The sequence below is a fragment of the Henckelia pumila genome, chromosome 3, assembly GCF_033568475.1.
Source record: "Henckelia pumila isolate YLH828 chromosome 3, ASM3356847v2, whole genome shotgun sequence".
Taxonomy (NCBI): Eukaryota; Viridiplantae; Streptophyta; class Magnoliopsida; order Lamiales; family Gesneriaceae; genus Henckelia; species Henckelia pumila.
Genome location: NC_133122.1, coordinates 35,175,632 through 35,195,555, shown reverse-complemented (window position 1 = coordinate 35,195,555; position 19,924 = coordinate 35,175,632). Strand labels below are relative to the sequence as shown.

General features: G+C 34.2%; 2 protein-coding genes across 7 annotated transcripts; both read left to right on the top strand.

Annotated features, from left to right (window-relative positions):
• Positions 1-2,042: 2,042 nt before the first annotated feature.
• On the top strand, positions 2,043-8,920 carry LOC140891089 (AUGMIN subunit 8-like). 6 transcript variants are annotated; one of them, XM_073299363.1, is made up of 9 exons: positions 2,043-2,229; positions 2,787-2,848; positions 3,060-3,156; positions 3,725-5,127; positions 5,419-5,538; positions 6,559-6,675; positions 6,746-6,835; positions 7,679-7,786; positions 8,214-8,920. In XM_073299363.1, exons 4-9 carry the CDS (start codon positions 3,862-3,864, stop codon positions 8,265-8,267), a joined length of 1,755 nt encoding a protein of 584 aa, XP_073155464.1. In that variant the 5' UTR covers positions 2,043-2,229; positions 2,787-2,848; positions 3,060-3,156; positions 3,725-3,861; the 3' UTR covers positions 8,268-8,920. The 6 variants fall into 6 exon arrangements, with proteins under 6 accessions (XP_073155464.1, XP_073155462.1, XP_073155468.1 ...); XM_073299361.1 differs by lacking the exon at positions 2,787-2,848; XM_073299366.1 differs by lacking the exon at positions 2,043-2,229 and having other exon boundaries at positions 2,825-2,911.
• Positions 8,921-10,231: 1,311 nt separating this feature from the next.
• LOC140892173 (heat shock 70 kDa protein-like) lies at positions 10,232-12,543 on the top strand. Its single transcript, XM_073300940.1, has one exon. It carries the CDS (start codon positions 10,301-10,303, stop codon positions 12,242-12,244), a length of 1,944 nt encoding a protein of 647 aa, XP_073157041.1. The 5' UTR covers positions 10,232-10,300; the 3' UTR covers positions 12,245-12,543.
• Positions 12,544-19,924: the final 7,381 nt, after the last annotated feature.

Sequence of the window (19,924 nt, the reverse complement as noted above, 5' to 3'; positions counted from 1 at the left end):
AGATTTCTTCTTTCTTTTCTTCTTTTTATTTTTATTTTTGAATTATTGTTTTTAATTATTGAGTAGTTTATTTTCAACCAAGATGGCGTGATTGGGCCAAACAAATTCATGTAGAAAACTTGGATGTTTGTTTGGGATTTTTCAGAGTTGATTTTATTTTATTGATTGTTAGATTTATATTTGTCTTGTGAATAGTCTGATCAACTGTTTGCTTGCATGTTAATCAATTCCAAGTCGACAGAGGAGGTATTGATTTTGATCACTCTGATAATTAACATATTGTAAAACCGACTAGAAATAGAATTCGGTTTCAGTGTGCGGTTTAGGTGTAAACTGAATTTTCACAAATATTTAATGCATTCAAATTTGATTAGAATTATGAAAGATTAGTTCATCAATATTTGAATAGGTTTGATTGTTCTAGAAATAGTCCTTTGAACAAATTAGGAGAATTCCCGTGAATTAAGATTAAATCTGAGTCCTGAATCGACTACATGTTACAAAATTTGTTCGGTACCTACGTGTGTCTTGGTTGTCTTTGTTTTAATTATTTTTATCTTTAGTTATTTTTATTCGTATTCCTTAAGCAATTTTTATTTTATATTCTTATTTTATTTAATTCAAAATTCTTCTATTATTTTGTCTAGATTAAGTAAAATAATTAATTCTTGAGAATTGACTGCAGTCCCTGTGGGATCGATACTTGGACTCTCTGTCCACTTTACTATTACTTGACCTGGTACGCTTGCCAGTAGATTTATATCACACCGATTTAGCCGGTCACTGTATGAAGATAATGCTGCATGTATTGCTCAAATGAAAGAAGGATACATCAAAAGTGACGGAACCAAACATATCCCCCCAAAGTTCTTTGCCTACACTCAAGAACTTGAGAAGAACAAAGATATTGATATCTGTTACATTCAATCAAGTGAGAACTCATCAGATCTCTTCACAAAGGCACTTCCTACGACAATATTCAGAAAGCATATATATATAACATTGGGATGCGCAATCTACGGAATATGTGAAGAATCACTTGTGTTAACATGGGGGGAGTTTACGTGGCTGCACTCTTTTTTCCTTGTATGGTTTTTATCCCACTGAGTTTTTCCTAGTAAGATTTTTAACGAGACAACATAAAACACGTAATAAAGACAAACATCATATGACGATCATCATCACAAGGGGGAGTGTTGTAAATATATTATTTTATTATTGTTGAATATTGAATGTTGAATATTGAGTTGTAAAATGTTGAAAATTAGTGTGTGATGATGTAGATGATGATATATTAATTTTTGGACTAATCTCAAACGTGGATCTATAAATAGGTCTTCATTTGTGATGAAAAACACAATTGAGTTGAGAGAAAAATATTATAAAGTGTAGAGTTTGATATATTTTGAGTTTTTAAGTTTTTACTTTTTATCATAAATTTTTAATTTTTCACAACAATTAGCTTATTTATTATTATTTTCTGTTAATTTTCAGACTACGTATTTAATTTTTATTATTCCTTTTTATGGTCATTTCATCTTATTTAGTATTATAATACTCATTACCATTATTATAATTTATAAATATCAACATGATTTCTAGGTTTATCATTAATAATTATATTTAATTAACTTAATTAATTCTCATTTTGTAATACTATTTATCACCACTATTATTATTATTATTAGTCGTATTAATTTCATATTGTTATTGTTATTATCACGATCATCAATTAATTATTCATCAAGAAAATAAATAATGTAAATAAAAAAAAGGTATTTTAAGATTATTAACTTATAAAAGACTATATTTTATATTTTTTAGTAAAAAATGATATCTTTTTAAGTTTTTTTAAAAAAATAAATATGCTATTTTTAAAAATATATTATTCATGATCTTAATTATTAATTAAACCCATAAATTTCCGAAATAATAAAAAATATTCTAATCAATTATCAAAATATTTATATTTATATTTAATTTTTAATATGATATAAATAAATAGATGATCATGGCGCGAACACGACCGCCGCCACCTCGATCACTCTATCAAAACGTGCCTTAGCAGAAATTCTCTCGTTTGAATTTTTATTTTTTTCATATTATATTTTGTTGAATCCCTCTTTATATTTATTTATTTATTATTGAGGAAAAACGTGTGTTGATTTATGGTTTACGAAATTTTCGAACTTTCTGATCACTGATCTTCGTCGCCGCCGGAGAATACAGGTACGATCATCATGGTTTTGGTTTAACTTTCGTGAAAATATTATTGATTTTCTGGGCGTGTGGCACTAGTTTTGATTTTCGATCGCTGCGTATGATGTGCTTTGGATTGTTGACTTTTTTTTTTTGTTATTTTTTTCGATTAGAAATATGAGAAAATTCTGTTGGAATATTAAATTCCGCTTACAGGCTTGCAGGATTTTGAAGAATCTGAATAAATTTTACGGAAGTCACCGATTTCGATTATGATGGTTATTGTTATTTGTTATTATTATTATTATTATTATTATTATTAAGTTTGTGGGGAGTTATTTTACGAAGATTATACTTGAAATCTACAATGCTTGAAAAGTTCGGGAAAAAAAAAATTAACAGACTAAGGCAGATTATCAGTAAATTGAATCGTCGACGCAAAAAAATTCTGCTTTTATTGCCCGACATTTATGTATGCAACAGAACTTTTTTTTTTTCCCACATAATGATGCTTAATTCATGTTTATTAGTGGCTAATAGTTATAAAATAATATTTTTTTTTGTTGTTATGTGTGATAATGGCACAGTAAGTTCATGGGGAAGGACACTGAGCTCTAATTGCACGTGGGCTCCTTGTCTGGGTTTATGGGTATCATTGTTAATCTGAACATTTTTCCTTATTTTACTACTGAAAAGTACCATGTTGGCTCGGGTAATATACTCGGCTTGTTTTTAATTTTTCCCGAACATTTATTTTGATTTAATTTAACTATTGCTTCTCTGGAGGCAATTTTTTCATTAGTCTAATCATGAAAAAGTAAGATGTATTCACGTAATTAATCTTGCAATGCGGTTGACAGAGAAAGAAAAGGCATCATTTTCACCGAATTCCTTTCATGAAAAGTTGGTTGTGGGAAGGACGAACGCACAGAGGGGCAGAGAACTCTATTATTAAATGTGAGTTTATTTACTGAATTTGTGTGTGCATTTGCTTGTGAGTTGTTGTAAACGCAGTTCCAATTCAACCAACCATGGCATTCCCGTGAGGAGGGGGGACAAAAGGCTGGGGACCATGAACAAAGAGGAAATAAGAGAAGGAAATAAAATATAAATGGTAAAAGTGAAAGCAAGAAGGGCTTTCTTATCCTACCTACACCCTCCCATTTCCTGTACTACTTTTCTGCGCCAATTCTTCTCCTACTCTTTACCAATTTACTGAGGGAATGGCTAAATTTACTGTATTTTCTCCGTTTATTGTGATTTTTACTTCCCCCCTTTTTTCATTTCGTTTGGTATCCTCTTGACACTGTTGCTTTGGTTTGCGATCTGCCTGGATTTGGGCCAGGTTGGAGGGTCTTAAAAGCTTTCTTGATTGAAATTTTCTAGTTCAACTTCATTGAGATCTGGGTGTCTGTAAAGATATATTCTTTTGTGCATCTTTTCCTTTTTATCATTCCTGATTCTCTTCTTTTCTCATTTTTCCATCTGTGGTATCTTACTTTTTGGATGCAAATTAATGTGGCAGATTTTCAGTAGGAAAGAAGATCCTGTAACTCGATTGGTGCAAGTAAGAATAGATTAATTGGGTTTTGTGAAAGCCTATTGAAAATACGTTTATAGTGGTCAATAGTGTATGAAACGGGACATCAATGTGGTGTATTTATGGATGTATGTGAATCAGAAGCACTGCAGACACAATCTACAGCAGAGACATCGAGACGGCCACTAGTTCCAGCTGATAACAAGAATGAAACCACCCATCGCTCTCGAACCAGAGAAGTCAGTTCTAGGTATAGGTCACCTACACTTTCTGCAGCCAATGGACCAAAACGCTGCCCTTCACCTAATTCCAGTAGGACATCACCAACCTCAACTGTATTGGCACCAAAAAGAGCTATTTCAGCTGAAAGAAAACGCCCCTCTAGACCATCAACACCACCCAGTCCAACCCCATCAACACCAATGCAGGATACATCTGCGGAAATGCTATTGGCGTCAAAAAAAGTGGTGGGCAATAGATTGCCAGAGTCTTTATGGCCATCTACTATGCGGAGTCTCAGTGTTTCTTTCCAATCTGATACAATCCCTGTTCCTACGAGCAAGAAAGAGAAACCAGTATCTCATACCCTCACCGATCGTACACTGAAGCCATCATCTAATATAACTCGTAGACAAGCTGAAACACCTGCTTCAAGAATGCCCACACCGGAGAGGAAGAGGAGTCCAATGAAAGGAAAGAATTCTGATCAATCTGAGAACTCTAAACCCATTGATACCCTACATGCTCGCTTAGTTGATCAGCATCGATGGCCAAGCAGAATTGGTGGAAAAGTGTCTTCTACTTTTAATAGAAGTATTGATCTGACGGATAGAATTAACAGAACTTCATCTCTACCCCATTCAGGAACGGGTGTACCTTCCCTTCGGAGGTTATCTTTGGATGGGGCAAGCAAACCTTTACAATCTTCCAGTGATTTGTTAATGCTATTATCCCGTGATGATAGTGGAAATAGATGTTCAATTGATGACAGTTCACTGGGTAAACAAAAGTCCCGCTCTTCGAGCTCGTCAGATAGAACACAGTTGTTGAATTCAGTAACTAAAGCTCAGTCTGTGTCAAATCCTGGATCACGCCCTCCATCCCCCTCGCCCTCTTTGTCTAGAGGGGTCAGTCCATCTAGAACAAAGGCTACCAATCCTTCTAGGGCATCAAGTCCAGCTCAGACTAGACCATCCAGCCCGTCCAGACAACCTCAGAGTTCTGCTTCTGTCCTTAGTTTCATTGTCGATGTTAAGAAAGGAAAGAAAGCTGCAAATCACATTGAAGATGTTCATCAGTTGCGCCTGTTATATAATAGGCACTTGCAATGGCGATATGCAAACGCCCGAACCGATGCTGCATTGCATTCTCAAAAAGTAAAAGCAGAGGTTTGAGACTATCTACTGAAACTTGAGCATGCCTTTAGTTGCAATTGCTGACTTCTTGCGTTGTGACATTTTATGCACAAGATTTCTTATCTCCTATGTTGTGACATTTAGACGCAAAGTTTAGTATCTCCTCATGAGCATATTTGAGCTCAACTAATTATTTCTCTCTCAAGTATCAACAATGAAACCGAAATTTATGAGCTATTGGCAGATGTGTTGTTTTCTCTTGTTCTGCTTTAAATCAAATGCATATTTATCTATTTACACACATGAGTTGATTTGATGATTCAGGGTTTGCTTTATAGCGTGTGGAGAACAACTGTAGATATGCTAGACTCGGTAGTAGCGAAAAGGATTGATCTCCAGCAGCTGAGCCTCCAGTTGAAGATTTTCTCGGTTTTGAACAATAATGTAATCAATCTCTACTTTTTAAGATGTTTGACTTACTTAGAAGTTAACCGAACAAATTTATTACTTAATCAACGTGGTTGAGTTTCAAATGCCTCTTGCTCTTTATGGATTAGATTCTAGGAAGATCACAAGCTTTATCTGGAAAAAACATCTTTCTTGAGTTACATATACCACAAATTTCTCGTGAGCAGGATAATTTATTTTTGGCAGGGATAGAAGGACAACAAAAACTAATTAGGGACATGTGACTTACCGTCTGTCCTGTATAGAAATTGCTATTTGGTGACATCTGTTGGCTTTATTCAAGCATAACATCAGTTCTACTGACTGTTGTATGTTTATTAATTTCAAAGCATCTCATGCTCATTTAAATAGGAATTTCCATGGGCTATTTGGAGTTCAAGTGGGTTGATTTAATGGATTATATTGATACTTGTGCTAATTCCTACTGTAAAATCATGGTTCCAAGGGAGAATGTTGCAGTGTCTCAATGTTTGTCAAGTTTACCTCAATAAATTCTTACAAATGGCGATTGTTCACCTGATCTCATGGAATAGTTTCTGAGATGCTACAGAACTATCCGTTTTGTCTGTGTCACACAATTTTATTACATTGAAGTATGATCTGATAGAAATGAGTCGCATGGTTGACAAAAAGAAATATCTCACAGAGTGCAGGAGGAGAGAAATTTCAATAACGTTAGATTGTAAAGTTTGTAAAATAAGATTGTCGGTTATTTCAGTGGCTGCAGTAGTTGATCATGCAGATAATTACAAGCTTATCCTTAACAGCTAGGCCAATGAGAAATGCATACATGATCATAATTAATGTATTGAGCATGTTAAAACATGCCTCTGTTCACGTTAACCAGCAAAATGTCTCGATTGGTCGTCGTTTTTCTTTTATTGTGGTATTCCGACAATATGATGATGCATGCAACTATATTTGTTTGACCTCATGACCAGTATTTGTAGTCAAAACTGCTGGCTTTATGTTTACTAACCGAAATGCAACTCTCAGTTGACTGGACTTAATGAGTGGGCTTCAGTTGAAAGAGATCATGCTAATTCATTAACCTCAGCCATCCAAGATCTGCAGTCTAGCACCATCCGCATTCCAATAACTGGAGGAGCAAAGGTAACCAGCTGACTAGTCCTTGATGCTAAATTTTTTTATTGCGGACTTTAATTAATCAAATATTTTCTAGGGAGATATTGAGACTGTCAAAGCAGCTGTATGCTCAGCTGTGGACGTGATGCAGGCGATGGGATCTTCGCTATGTTCCATACTTCCACAGGTCCGAGAAATTCTGCTGTTATACCTATCACATTCGACTGTTTGCTAACACAAGGGGAAGAATGTTATTGCATGCTATTTCTTTAACTTAGCCCACAAAACTTATTGGCTGGTCTACTACAAGTAGAATTTATGGTCACAAATTAGTGAAATTCTCCAGCTACTATCTGGTTTCAAGGGTGCATTTTCTAGATGGACAACTGAGGGACCTTGTCAGGAGACAGGAATTATATGTCTATTAATTTGAGTTACTCTAAACTAATATAATGAAGCTGCTGACTTTAGAAGGACAGTGAGCTGGAAAGGGATAGGAAACTTTTTCCCTTACAAATGATTACGCACTGCTCTCTTTTGGGCCTTTGAATGATAGCTAGCGGCTCAGTAACAAAATGTTTAAACGCATGGTCTACCTAAAGATTACAAAAATTGGAACTTTGGAAGAAAGTGTTTCAACATTGTAACCTTAATTTAATTATGGACAATAATATTGACACCACAATTACCTCAATGTCTTTAATTTTGGGTCATATGGTCATTATGGTGTCTATCACCTTGTAGTCTTGTAGGTTATGAATGAGACAGCACATATCTTAGTTGTTTAAATTTTCTATTCGTGGAAAGTATTCTTGTTTTCATTGGCTTCTGGAATATGGGTTATTTTGATCTGTTGTATTTTCGATAAATAGAAGGGTTTGCATTGTTTGAGGGCTTCCCATTTTACGTGCATTTTTATGCTTTTTAACATTAATTTGATTTTAGTTGATTATATCTATTATAACTTTCATTGCGCTTATGAATGGCATATTCAAATGAACTACCTCTAAGACTTCAATTGCACATATAGGTGGAGGGGATGAATCATTTGGTTTCTGAACTTGCTGATATAGCAGCACAAGAACGAGCTTTGCTTGATGAATATGAATCGCTTATGGGCTCTTCCGCTGCATTTCAGGTGAGGACAAAGAACTTTTGTTAGATATTAAATTCTTTTTTTTTTCCCATCTACCATACCCCTTAGTGGCTATATTATAAGTATGTGTGAGATGACAAGACTGAAGAGTGCTATTAATGGTGACACGTGGGAAGTTCGGATTGCCATATGATAATTGTTCTGACGTTGATTTTTCTTCCTTATTAGCAGCTTAGAGCTCCTATCTTACCCCAACCCCTGCCCCCTTCATTTTTCAACTGTTGAGCCGGTCGTGTGCCAATTTCTAATTTAATATAAGAAATTTAAGGATAGCGATAAGAAATCTCAGATGTTCACTAGATAGACATCATGAAAGGATTTGCCCGCCCTTCCTAATGTTTTATTTGTGATTTGCCTTTGTATTTCATTGGTTTTGCACCAATTGATGAGCTTGACCGTTCCTGGGCAGGTAGAAGAGCAAAGCCTTAGGACTGATATATTGCAGATGAAACAGAAGCTATGAGAAATGGTGTGTCGGTGTTTTTTTGGTATCAAGAATCAGATTTGATCTTGTAGAGAAAAGCTCTCCCTCAAATGGAAAAGTATCAAATTATGTGAGTTCTACGGATTTTTAATTTAGCCTGCTCAAGAAACACTAATCTACCTCGCTTGACAGTTCTTGAAACGTCCTTGACTAAGATCATTCAAGATTTTGAAGAAACACTCGTGCTACTCATTAAAATTCTTGGTACTTTCCACATCCAAGAAAACTTCAAGTTCTTGGAATCTTCCGGATTAAGATCATTCAAGAGTTCTTCCAAACAACATGCTAACAGTTTCAGCTTTGTCCTAGACGACTGGGACGGATGAGATATCAATTGATGAGCAAGTTATTTTATTTTCTTGCCTTCTGATGATATTGTGGTTTAGGCTTAGCAACTAGTCCTGAATCGACTCCGATGACTGCTACTTTGTGTGTATAGCTGATATGTTCGTTTTATTCATTTCTATTAGGGTTGGTTAGAGTTTGTGATCTTTTCTTGTTTCCTTTAGTCCACAGGCTCAAGCTTCTATTTATTTGCTCTTCGTGTATTTAAACTAATCTCAATTAATGGAAATGTAAAAGAAAGCGTTGACTCCCAGTCAACTTCCTTGTCTGGGTTAAGGCACGGACAATTTCCTTGTTTTCCAGGTTTTGCTCATTCCTTACGCATTGAAACGGTCGGGTTGGTTTTGAAGTACATAAAACCGTGATCAAATCATAATAATTTCGGTTTTAAGTTATAAAAACAAAATAAGAAATTCGGATATTTATGATTCGGTTTGGTTTTCGGTATTTTTTATTTGGATTTTCGATTTTTTCAGTTTAAATCATATTATACACAAGAGTATATTAGTCAAATAAAAATATGAAATAATTAAGTAGGAATAACTCTGTAAGAAATAAAATGAAATGTAATCATAAACTTTTGAAATATAAATATCATTTTCTAAATATATAATAAATATATATTATATATTCATGTTCTTTACACATACATCAGTCTTTTTCTCAACCTTCACTCTTCCCATTTTTATCCTCTATGTTCCACTAACTTAGTGTTTATGAAACACAACCTATGCATTATAGTTTATCTGGGAAACTTGCATTAATCTTTCTTATGAAAAGTTTAAAAGATATAAAATTTCCTAAAAATATTAATAGATTAATGCATTCTTCAGTTTTTTAAAATACAACACATTTTATCCCTATGTTATACAAAATCGGGTACATTTATACTCTGTCATAGGGGTTTTTAGAGTTCTTTTATGGTGCCCAACAACTATACCCAATTTCATGCCCACCATGTACAATAGATGAGTTGACTTATATATGGTGGGCACGAAGTTGAGCATAGTTGTTGGGCACCATAAAAGAACTCAGGGTTTTTATGCTATTTTTTTAAAAAAATATGGTTTAATATGCTATTAATTTTAAATAGGGTGTTTTTTGCTTTTATTATTATTTACATGGTTGTTGATGTAATTAACCCTAGTTTATATTTTTTATAATGTGACATTAATGTCTAAAAATTGATAAATTTTGAGATTCGAGGCTCAATTATAATTTCGAATCGCTAAAGGAAAAGCAAAAAAAAAAAGAACATCAACAAAGTCCCTTGCGGTGACATGAAGGCAGCCAGGTGTCGCGGACACCTTCCACCGACTCAGACATCTCAGCAATCATCCATACGTCACCATTTTATTCCATCCCCGTTTACCGCCACAACACTTTGATTTTCCCATAAACTCCTCCTTCTATCCCACTATATTCTCCATTTCCAAAGGGCATTTTCGGAATGAAAACAATTCCACTCCACTCCAGATTTCTCCACCACCTTCAAGTTTATCTCTATCTACTACTCCTTTCTTCCATCTAAATACATGTATATATATACATATAAACACACATAAATACATATACATCTAATCGATTCGAGGATTTGCATTTCATTCAGTGAAGAAGAACTATAAAGTTTCTGTTTTTGTGTTGTTATATTATATAGTACTTTAGCTATGGCCACTGCTAAAGATAACAAAGCTATAGGCATAGACCTCGGCACCACTTACAGCTGTGTGGGAGTATGGGTAAACGACCGAGTGGAGATCATCCCCAACGACCAAGGAAACAGGACAACTCCTTCCTACGTAGCTTTCACCGACACCGAGCGTCTCATCGGCGACGCGGCCAAGAATCAGGTGGCCATGAACCCACACAACACCGTTTTCGACGCCAAGCGTCTCATCGGCCGCCGTGTCAGCGACCCATCGGTGCAGAACGACATGAAGCTCTGGCCTTTTAAGGTGGTCGCGGGGACAGGGGAGAAGCCCATGATTCTTGTCTCGTACAAGGGGGAGGAGAAGAAGTTTTCGGCGGAGGAGATTTCTTCTATGGTGCTGGTGAAGATGAAGGAGACGGCGGAGTCTTTCTTGGGTTATCAGATCAAGAACGCGGTCGTCACCGTTCCCGCGTATTTCAATGATTCGCAGCGGCAGGCGACGAAGGATGCGGGTTCGATTTCTGGGCTGAATGTGCTTAGGATCATCAATGAACCTACGGCTGCTGCTATAGCGTATGGATTGGACAAGAAGGGGTCGAGGGTGGGGGAGCAGAACATACTTGTTTTCGATCTTGGGGGAGGGACTTTTGATGTTTCTCTGTTGACGATCGAGGAAGGGATCTTCGAGGTGAAATCGACTGCTGGGGATACGCATTTGGGAGGGGAGGATTTCGACAACAGGCTGGTGAATCATTTCGTGGCGGAGTTTAGGAGGAAGAACAAGAAGGATATTAGTGGGAACGCGAGGGCTTTGAGGAGATTGAGGACCGCGTGCGAGAGGGCGAAGAGGACTCTGTCTTCCACCACACAGACCACGATCGAGGTCGATTCTTTGTTCGAAGGGGTCGATTTTTACGCGACCATCACGAGGGCGAGGTTCGAGGAATTGTGTATGGATCTGTTCTTGAAGTGTATGGAGCCTGTGGAGAAGTGTTTGAGGGATGCCAAGATCGACAAGTCCCAAGTTCATGAGGTGGTGTTGGTAGGAGGATCGACTAGGATTCCGAAAGTTCAGCAGCTGTTGCAGGATTTCTTCAATGGGAAGGAGCTTTGCAAGAGTATCAATCCCGACGAGGCGGTGGCGTACGGGGCCGCGGTGCAGGCGGCGATCTTGACGGGAGAAGGGGATGAAAAGGTTCAAGAACTGTTGCTGCTCGATGTGGCGCCGCTGAGCCTCGGCCTGGAAACTGCTGGTGGGGTGATGACTGTTTTGATCCCAAGAAACACCACCATTCCCACCAAGAAAGAGCAGATCTTCTCGACGTATTCGGATAATCAACCCGGTGTTTTGATCCAAGTGTATGAAGGTGAAAGAGCAAGAACGAGAGACAACAATCTCCTTGGGAAATTCGAGCTATCCGGGATCCCCCCTGCCCCTAGAGGCGTCCCACAGATCAACGTGACGTTCGACATCGACGCCAATGGTATACTAAACGTGATGGCGGAGGACAAAACAGCCGGCGTGAAGAACAGGATCACGATCACCAACGACAAGGGTAGGCTGAGCAAGGAGGAGATAGATAAAATGGTGCAGGATGCAGAGAGGTACAGGGCAGAGGACGAGGAAGTGAAGAAGAAAGTCGAGGCCAAGAACTCGCTAGAGAATTACTCGTATAACATGAGGAACACGGTGAGGGACGAGAAGTTCGCGTCTAAGTTGAGCTCCGGCGACAAGGAGACGATCGAGAAGGCGGTGGAGGAGACGGTCGAGTGGTTGGATAGGAATCAGTTGGCCGAGGTCGAAGAGCTCGAGCACAAGTTGAAGGAGTTGGAGAATGTTTGTAATCCCATAATTTCTAGGATGTATCAAGGTGGTGGGGACGTGCCTACGAGTGCCGCTGGCTCGGGTGGCGAGGACGCTGAATCCGCCGCCGGACCGAAGATCGAAGAGGTTGATTGAAGGGTTTTTGTTCTTGAAGGTTCTATGTTCCGACTTCCGAGTGATGGTAATTAGTTGGTGGTAATAGTTTTAGTTTTGTTGAGTTGTTATAGTTGAGAATGTGTTGCATTTTGTATGTTGTGGATAGTGTAGCAAGTGGTCGTGGTAGGCAATGCGATGATATAGCTTTTGTTGTGTTTTGATAACTTAAAAGAGTTAATTCTCAGTTTTTAGTCTTGTAAAATTAGGCTTGTAAGTTACTAAAGCTGAAATATTATAAGAGCAAAATTAGGCTTGTAAGTTACTAAGATTATTTATCCGAAAATGACAAAATGTAATTATATGAGTGAAAAAATAATATGAATAATAATAAAAATAATAAGTAGATTAATAATATTATTGACGAGAAAAAAGGATTTTGTTTTTTTTTTTTGTTTTCGTGAGTTTCCATCTTTAAATTGATTTTTTTTTTGTTTTATAATTAAAAATCTTTTTTGTAACCGGAATTTTGAAGTAGTCCCAAACTATTTTTTTTGAGGTTGTAGACATTGTTTTACTATGATCATAAATTTAGAACTGATTATACAATTCGGTACATTAATGTTAATGGTATTATCTTACTATATTATTATAGCAATATTATTATAGTTGAGATTATTTAATTAACTAATTTTTAATTAATCGATAAAACTTGATTTAACCATAATATCATGATTTAATTTCAATAAAATCGAAATTATTAGGTAATTTAATCATTTTATGTTTTTTTTTTCAGACATTAGATGTTTTATTATTTACTAAAATGACAATTACTTTGTGTCATTTGATTATTTTTTTTATTACGAAAATATCATTCACTTTCTAAAATTGATATACTTGTTGCGTTTTTGTGATTATTTGTTTAAAAAAATTATATATATTTTTATATTTTTTAAAAAATTTTAAATTTTAAATTTATTTGTATTTTTTTTGTTTTTGTTAAGAAAACGAATTATACGAAGACGCAATAAGCGAAATGCTGGTTTTTAATAAACAATTTTTTCAGACATTAGATGTTTTATTATTTACTAAAATGACAATCACTTTGTGTCATTTAATTATTTTTTTTATTACAAAAATATCATTCACTTTCTAAAATTGATATACTTGTTGCGTTTTTGTGATTATTTGTTTAAAAAAATTATATATATTTTTATATATTTTTAAAAATTTTAAATTTTAAATTTATTTGTATTTTTTTTGTTTTTGTTAAGAAAACAAATTATACGAAGATGCAATAAGCGAAATGCTGGTTTTTAATAAACAAATGCCATGTCGTTGATTCCTAGTAAGTATCAAATACTCAAAAAAAAAAATCTTAATTCGAATTGAAAGGGCTCCATTAGTAGAATTCATAACAAAATTATATATAATTTTTAAAATATGAGTTAAATTATTTCATGAAAATAAAAATAGTAACAAGTTATCACTCACAATACAACCAATAATGATAATATAATACCCGTCAAAAAATAATGATAATATAATTATGCGAAAGGAATCACCCATACAAATAATAATTTTCACAATTTTTGGTACAATTCAAGAAAACAATATGGGAGCTTTGGATATGTATAATGAGAACGAGAGAAAAAGTTAAAAATACCAAAGTTAAATTTCAACCAAAAAAAATCATTAGAAACGTATTTTTCTAAATGATACTAGTTATGTTTATAATTTTACAGCTGTATTAATTTATGATATGAGAGGACCGTATAATTAATTATACTCCATAAGAATTTTCCAATTTTTTTTTTATTAAGTTATCGAAATTGTTAGTTTAGCAAGTTGGTCCAAGTTGGAATCGATAAAAATTTGTTATTTTATAAAAATTATCAATATCTTATTATATTATTAAAAATAGTATCAATTAGTGACCGGATTAAAACTGATTTGGTAAGCACTGTAATCGAATTAATATTAATTTAATGAAACCAGATACGAAATATTTAAAATACCCTTCAAAAAGCAAAAAAAAAAAAAAAAAAAAAACAAATATAAAAAAAAAAAAAAACTATCTCTATTTTAAAATTCATGCGTCAATGCTCTATTTTTCGTACTCCAGTTTCATTTTAAATTTAGATACTTTAGAAATAAAAATATAACAACAATAATAATAAATATTCATGTTTTGTTTAAATCTGATAAATATTCACACTTTAAGTTTTTTTTACAACACACGTTGCGTATGTGGAGTATTAATTTGCATAAATTTTACTGTATGATTTTACATTTCAATTCATGGTATATCAAGAATCCTTGAGAATAAGTATTTTACATAGAAAGTGTGAGAAGTAATTTATAGTTCTGATCGAACTCTTTTAGAAGGCTCAAGTATCGTATTTTTCCTCTTAGTAGTTATTTTTAAAAAATAAAAATATTTAAGTCATACTTTGGAACTCATTTAACTGACTGACACAAATATCTCGAATTTGAAACCATATATTGGGTGAAAGACCCGATTTAAAAATAAAAAATCCTTAACTTAAAAAAGAAAAATCCTTCTAGAATCTTTTTATTTTTTAAAAAATATGCTTCTTTGTTATTAGATATCTCACTAGTCACTAATCAATTGGTAACTAGGGTTTTTACGAATAAAAATAAATATGATTAAATTAATCTTAATTAAAAATATAAGAGGCTAGACGGAGGTCAGCACTTAGAAGTTCAGTATTTTATCAAGTCGTTAATCAAACTGATAAACTTTTAAAAAGTGGTTTAATCGGTTCGATATAATATCGAACCGAACGGTAAAACTAGAATATTATCGCAATATATAAAATAATAATATAATATCTCAATTGATATATTTTAGATTTTAAAAAGTTTAAATTTGTGTGTGTATATATATATATATATAATATCAAAGTATCAAATCTAATTATTTATATATTTTATAATTAAAAAAATCAAAATTAGCTCAAATACTATAAATAAAAATATAAATTTACCAAAATTTGTGACCGGTTCTGAACGATTTGATCGAAAAACCAGTTTTTGAAATTATTTCCGTCCAATTTAAAAGATTCATGAACGAGTCGAATTGATCGATCCGATTTTAAAAACATAGCATAGAATTATGTCTTTTTATCGCTTTACCTTTTAACCAAATAAACAAATAACATCATGACCGGCCGAGCTTATTATCACTGGTGGACATAGCACACATGCAACATGTATATAGCGCATTCATATTTTAATTAAAAACATATAGATATTTTTAGATGCTTATTTAAAAATAAAGTAATGAAAGTAAATTTAATTTGATATAACAGTATATTATTAATCATATGTTTTCTTAAATGCATTTTTACAGTCATCAATGTAAATTCCCACGTTTTAATCTATATCCCTTGCATCGCCTATATTTCTTTTAACCATAAGTTCATAAATGAAGAGAGTGCAAGTTTATTTTCATTGCATTTTAGTTTGCTACGTAATTATCATTGAATATTGATTAATGTTCATGCATGTTGTATAAGTTTGATCGTGTTGGTTGTTGGGTCGATCAATATGAGGATGTAATTATTGATTTTATGCTTCAGTAATTTCAATTAAATTAAGAGTGCAATTTTGTTCTTTTAGTGGAGTAGAATAAGATTAATAAATTATCTTGATTAATCATGAGTTGATTAGATCAAATTAATTTATTGGAGCTTAATTTAATTGGGTCCGATCAGGTCCCTTTGGTGGCTCAAAAATAAACTCAAATAAATTATATGAGTTATAATTTATGGATTTCGTAGGAATAAATTAATATGATTATAGTATCTTTATCTATGTAAAGATTTAATTAAAACTTTACCGATACGATAAGATTTGATACGCTTTGATAATCTTTTAATTTATGGAAAGGAGATAATTTCTTTTTGAAATTATCTTATCTTTCTAGACTACTTGATATAACGTAGTCTGACAGAAAATTGTAACCACGTACAATTATCCTACGTTTTGAGTTTGTGAGAACACCGGAGAAACCTTGAAGGTTTGAAGCGTTGAGTTGCAGATCTGTTGCAGATAAGACAACGTAAAACATGCTTCAAGGGTAATCTCAATTCCTTTGTATGTTGAATTAATTAATTCGTGTTAAATACGTAAAACAATCATGATCCTGTTTTATGAGATTATTGGAATCACATAAAATTAATTTTTGTGATTCGATTTTCTCAGTCTTGGCTAACATATGGTATCAGAGCCACAGGTTTTGATAATGTTTTTCGTATTTCGAATTAATTAATTTTGTATGCATGTTTTAGTTTAAAGCAGTGTTAGATTTATGTGATTATGGTTTGGATGAATAAATATAATTTTTTTTCTGAACAGTTTATGGCCCTAGATTTTGGTGAAATTGTATTTCGTAATTATCGAGTTTGTAACCAAGTGGGTCAATTACGACTTCATGTTTCCCCTTGTTTATTTTATTGCAATTTTTAATGTAATTTTTGAAACTGGATTTTTCTGCCATTGTTTCAAAATTTTGGAGAGTCAATCTGCAATTTCGTCCAAAGCAACTAGGGACCAGAGTGCATCTTCTTCAGAAATCCGGGGGCCTGTTTTGTGAATTACGAAATTCACCATGAAATCTTCAGATTTGGAGCGCAGCACCCAAGAACACCGTCGCAACTCCACCAGAAGTCTTCGCACGGCTGCATACAGTCGAGGCGTGGGCTGAAACTTGGCAGCGTAGCCATCAAATTCGCTGGAACAGAGAAGCTCGATTTTTTTTTCGGCTGCTGTTTTCGTTTTCGAATCGGCAGAAAATTTGATGGTGGTCTTCTCCATTTTTGGCGAAGTGCCGAGCTGTGTTATGTTTCCGGCGAATTCCCAGGCGGCGGCGGCGGCTCGTTGGACATGGTGGCGGCATGGCTAGGGCTCAAGCAAGGAATGCGGGTCATGGGTCACGGGTTTGGTCCATGGGCTTTTCGGGTCGTGGACATGAACCGGGTCGTGATTCATGGGTTTTCTGCTGGGCCTTGGGACATTGCCTTGGGTCAAATATAGACTGGGCTGGACACATAAGCATTTAAATTGAAGGATTGGGCCAGTTTTTGGTTCAATTAATTTATTTGTATTTTTGTGTCTAGGATGAGCCATAAACTTGTTCTTGTTTAATTATTGCTTATTGCTTTAATTATTATGTGCATTATATGTCATTCATATATCATGCCATGTAGATTGCATAAACACCGCTTTAGGTACTACATTGTCATGCATAAAATAAGTTTTTATTTATTTTCTATTTTTATATATAGAAAATAAATTTTTGATTAATAATTGAACTATTTTATGAGTTAAAATAGTCAGAATATTATTAATTGGATAAAACCCAAAATTATTTTTAAAAAATATTAAGTGTGAGGGGTGTATTTTAATATGAGCTCATGGTCTCCCTTATTAGTCTATTAGTAAGAATTCGTGTATGCCTCGTGCCAATTTTCATTGGTCTCCCTATAGGAGGGCTGCACTGTTTCGGTTACTTGATTGGACCCGACATGGTGATAATTTTTAAAGTAAAATTAATTTTGATCACCCTATAGGTGACATAATTAATTAAGTACCTGAAAAATAGTCAATATAAGGGTATACACTTAAGTCAATGACATTGTGAGAAATTCCTATAGAATAGTCAAACAATGTATTTTTGATGGCCAAAATCAAGCAATACAAAATTAATATTGCATGAGATTCTAGATATATTGAATTTAGTAGGAGGATCCCAGCCTAACTATAAATCGTGTTTACTTTTCCTAAAGAAAAATATAATTTGATTTTGGATTTTTAGGTCATTGCTGTGTTGTATTAGTTTTTGGGTCTACTAATGCATTTTTTTTAATGCATAACACATGTCATTTTATTTATTGCATGTGTTGCTCATTTAATTTATTTTAATTTCAGAAAAATGTCTTCAAACTCACTGTCACTATTTATGCTTTTAACAAACAACCAACTAGTTGGGGAAAACTACATTGATTGAAAACGCAATTTGATGATTGTCTTAACTGCGGAGAAACATAAATATGTGCTTACTGAACAATGTCCCTCGGTGCCTACGGTGGAGTCCACTGCTGCACAAAGGCAGACTTATGATAAGTGGGTCCGTTCTGATGAGATAGCTCGTTGCTACATTTTGGGATCTATCTCAAATGTGTTGCAACAAAAACATCAGAATATGGAAACCGCGGTTAATATCATGGAAAGCCTTCAGGAAATGTTTGAGCATCAAGGACGCCAGGCACGTCAAGCAGCCATTAGGAGCATTATGAACATGCGCATGAAACGTGGGATGCCCGTGAGGGATCATATGCTTGCATTGATCGGTCAATTCAATGTGGCTGAGGTTTTAGGGGCTGAAATCAAATCAGAGACTCAGGTTGACATGGCACTTGAGACTCTCCCTGAGATGTTCTCACAATTTAAGGTTAGCTATAATATGAACAAGCTAAACATGTCCCTGACTGAGTTGATGAAGGAACTCCAAAATGCTGAAAGTGTTCTTAAAACTCAAAGTGGTGATGCACTTGCTGTTGCTTCTGTTGGACCATCCTATTCCAAACCGAAAGGTAAATTTGGAAATAATAAGAGGAAGAAGCCCAATAAGAAGGGTTCACAGCAAAAGGCAAAGAAAGTCAAAATAGATGGCAAACCCAAAGGAAAATGTTTCCATTGTGGAGAGAAGGGTCATTGGAAGAGGAACTGCCAAGGATACCTAGCTTCCAAAAAGCAAGGTGGTGGTGAGTTATCATTTATTGAGTCTTGTTTAGTGGTTGATTCTACTGATGCTTGGATTGTAGATTCTGGAGCCACTAATCATATATGCAATTCATTGCATGGGTTCCAAGTAACCAAGGAGCTCAATGAAGGGGAACATACTTTTAGAGTTGGCACAGGAGCTGTGGTATCTGCAAGAGCTGTTGGAGTCGTTTATCTTTATTTTCAGAATAATAAACATTTGGTTTTGAGAAATTATTTTTATTATGTTCCTGACATTGCTAGAAATTTGATTTATGTTGCTTTATTGTTTAGACAAGGATATTTTGTCCATTTTTCACAAATGGTGGTTGATATTTCCTTGAATAAAGCTCCTATATGCAAAGGACATTTGAATAATGATTTGTATGTCTTAAAATCTGTTGACAGCTCTTTGTATCACACTCAATCCAACAAACGAATAAAATTATCTCCCACTAATGAAACTTATTTGTGGCATTTGAGGCTTGGTCATATCAACCTTAATAGGATTCAAAAGTTGGTAAAGGATGGTCCTTTAAGTGATTTAAAGGTGGAATCCTTGCTTGTATGCGAATCTTGTTTGGAGGGTAAAATGACTAAGAGGTCCTTTAAATCTAAAGGACATAGAGCCAATGATGAAACGACCCTAACTCTATAATTATTAAATAAATAAATATGCGGAAATTTTTTTTTTTTATATACTTACTAAATAAAATATGCACATATATGCCCATACATACATGCACAGAATAAAAAGATTTAAAATAAATAAATAAATAAATTAAATAAAAATTGCATTCTTTAAATAAAATAAATATCTGAGTCAAATATTTAATTAAAAATACTGCACAAGAAAAATGATGTAAAATTTGCATGCACTGAAAATATTCAAATAAAATATTCAAAACCACAACCACTGAAAAATAATTAAAA

Bases quoted from the DNA above. Each gene is read 5' to 3' on its own strand.
- LOC140891089 (XM_073299367.1), top strand. From the start codon at position 3,862: ATGGATGTATGTGAATCAGAAGCACTGCAGACACAATCTACAGCAGAG. The intron at 6,836-7,678 runs GTCCGAGAAATT...TTGCACATATAG, and splicing joins TATGTTCCATACTTCCACAG to GTGGAGGGGATGAATCATTT. The intron at 7,787-8,213 runs GTGAGGACAAAG...GTTCCTGGGCAG, and splicing joins GCTCTTCCGCTGCATTTCAG to GTAGAAGAGCAAAGCCTTAG.
- LOC140892173 (XM_073300940.1), top strand. From the start codon at position 10,301: ATGGCCACTGCTAAAGATAACAAAGCTATAGGCATAGACCTCGGCACC.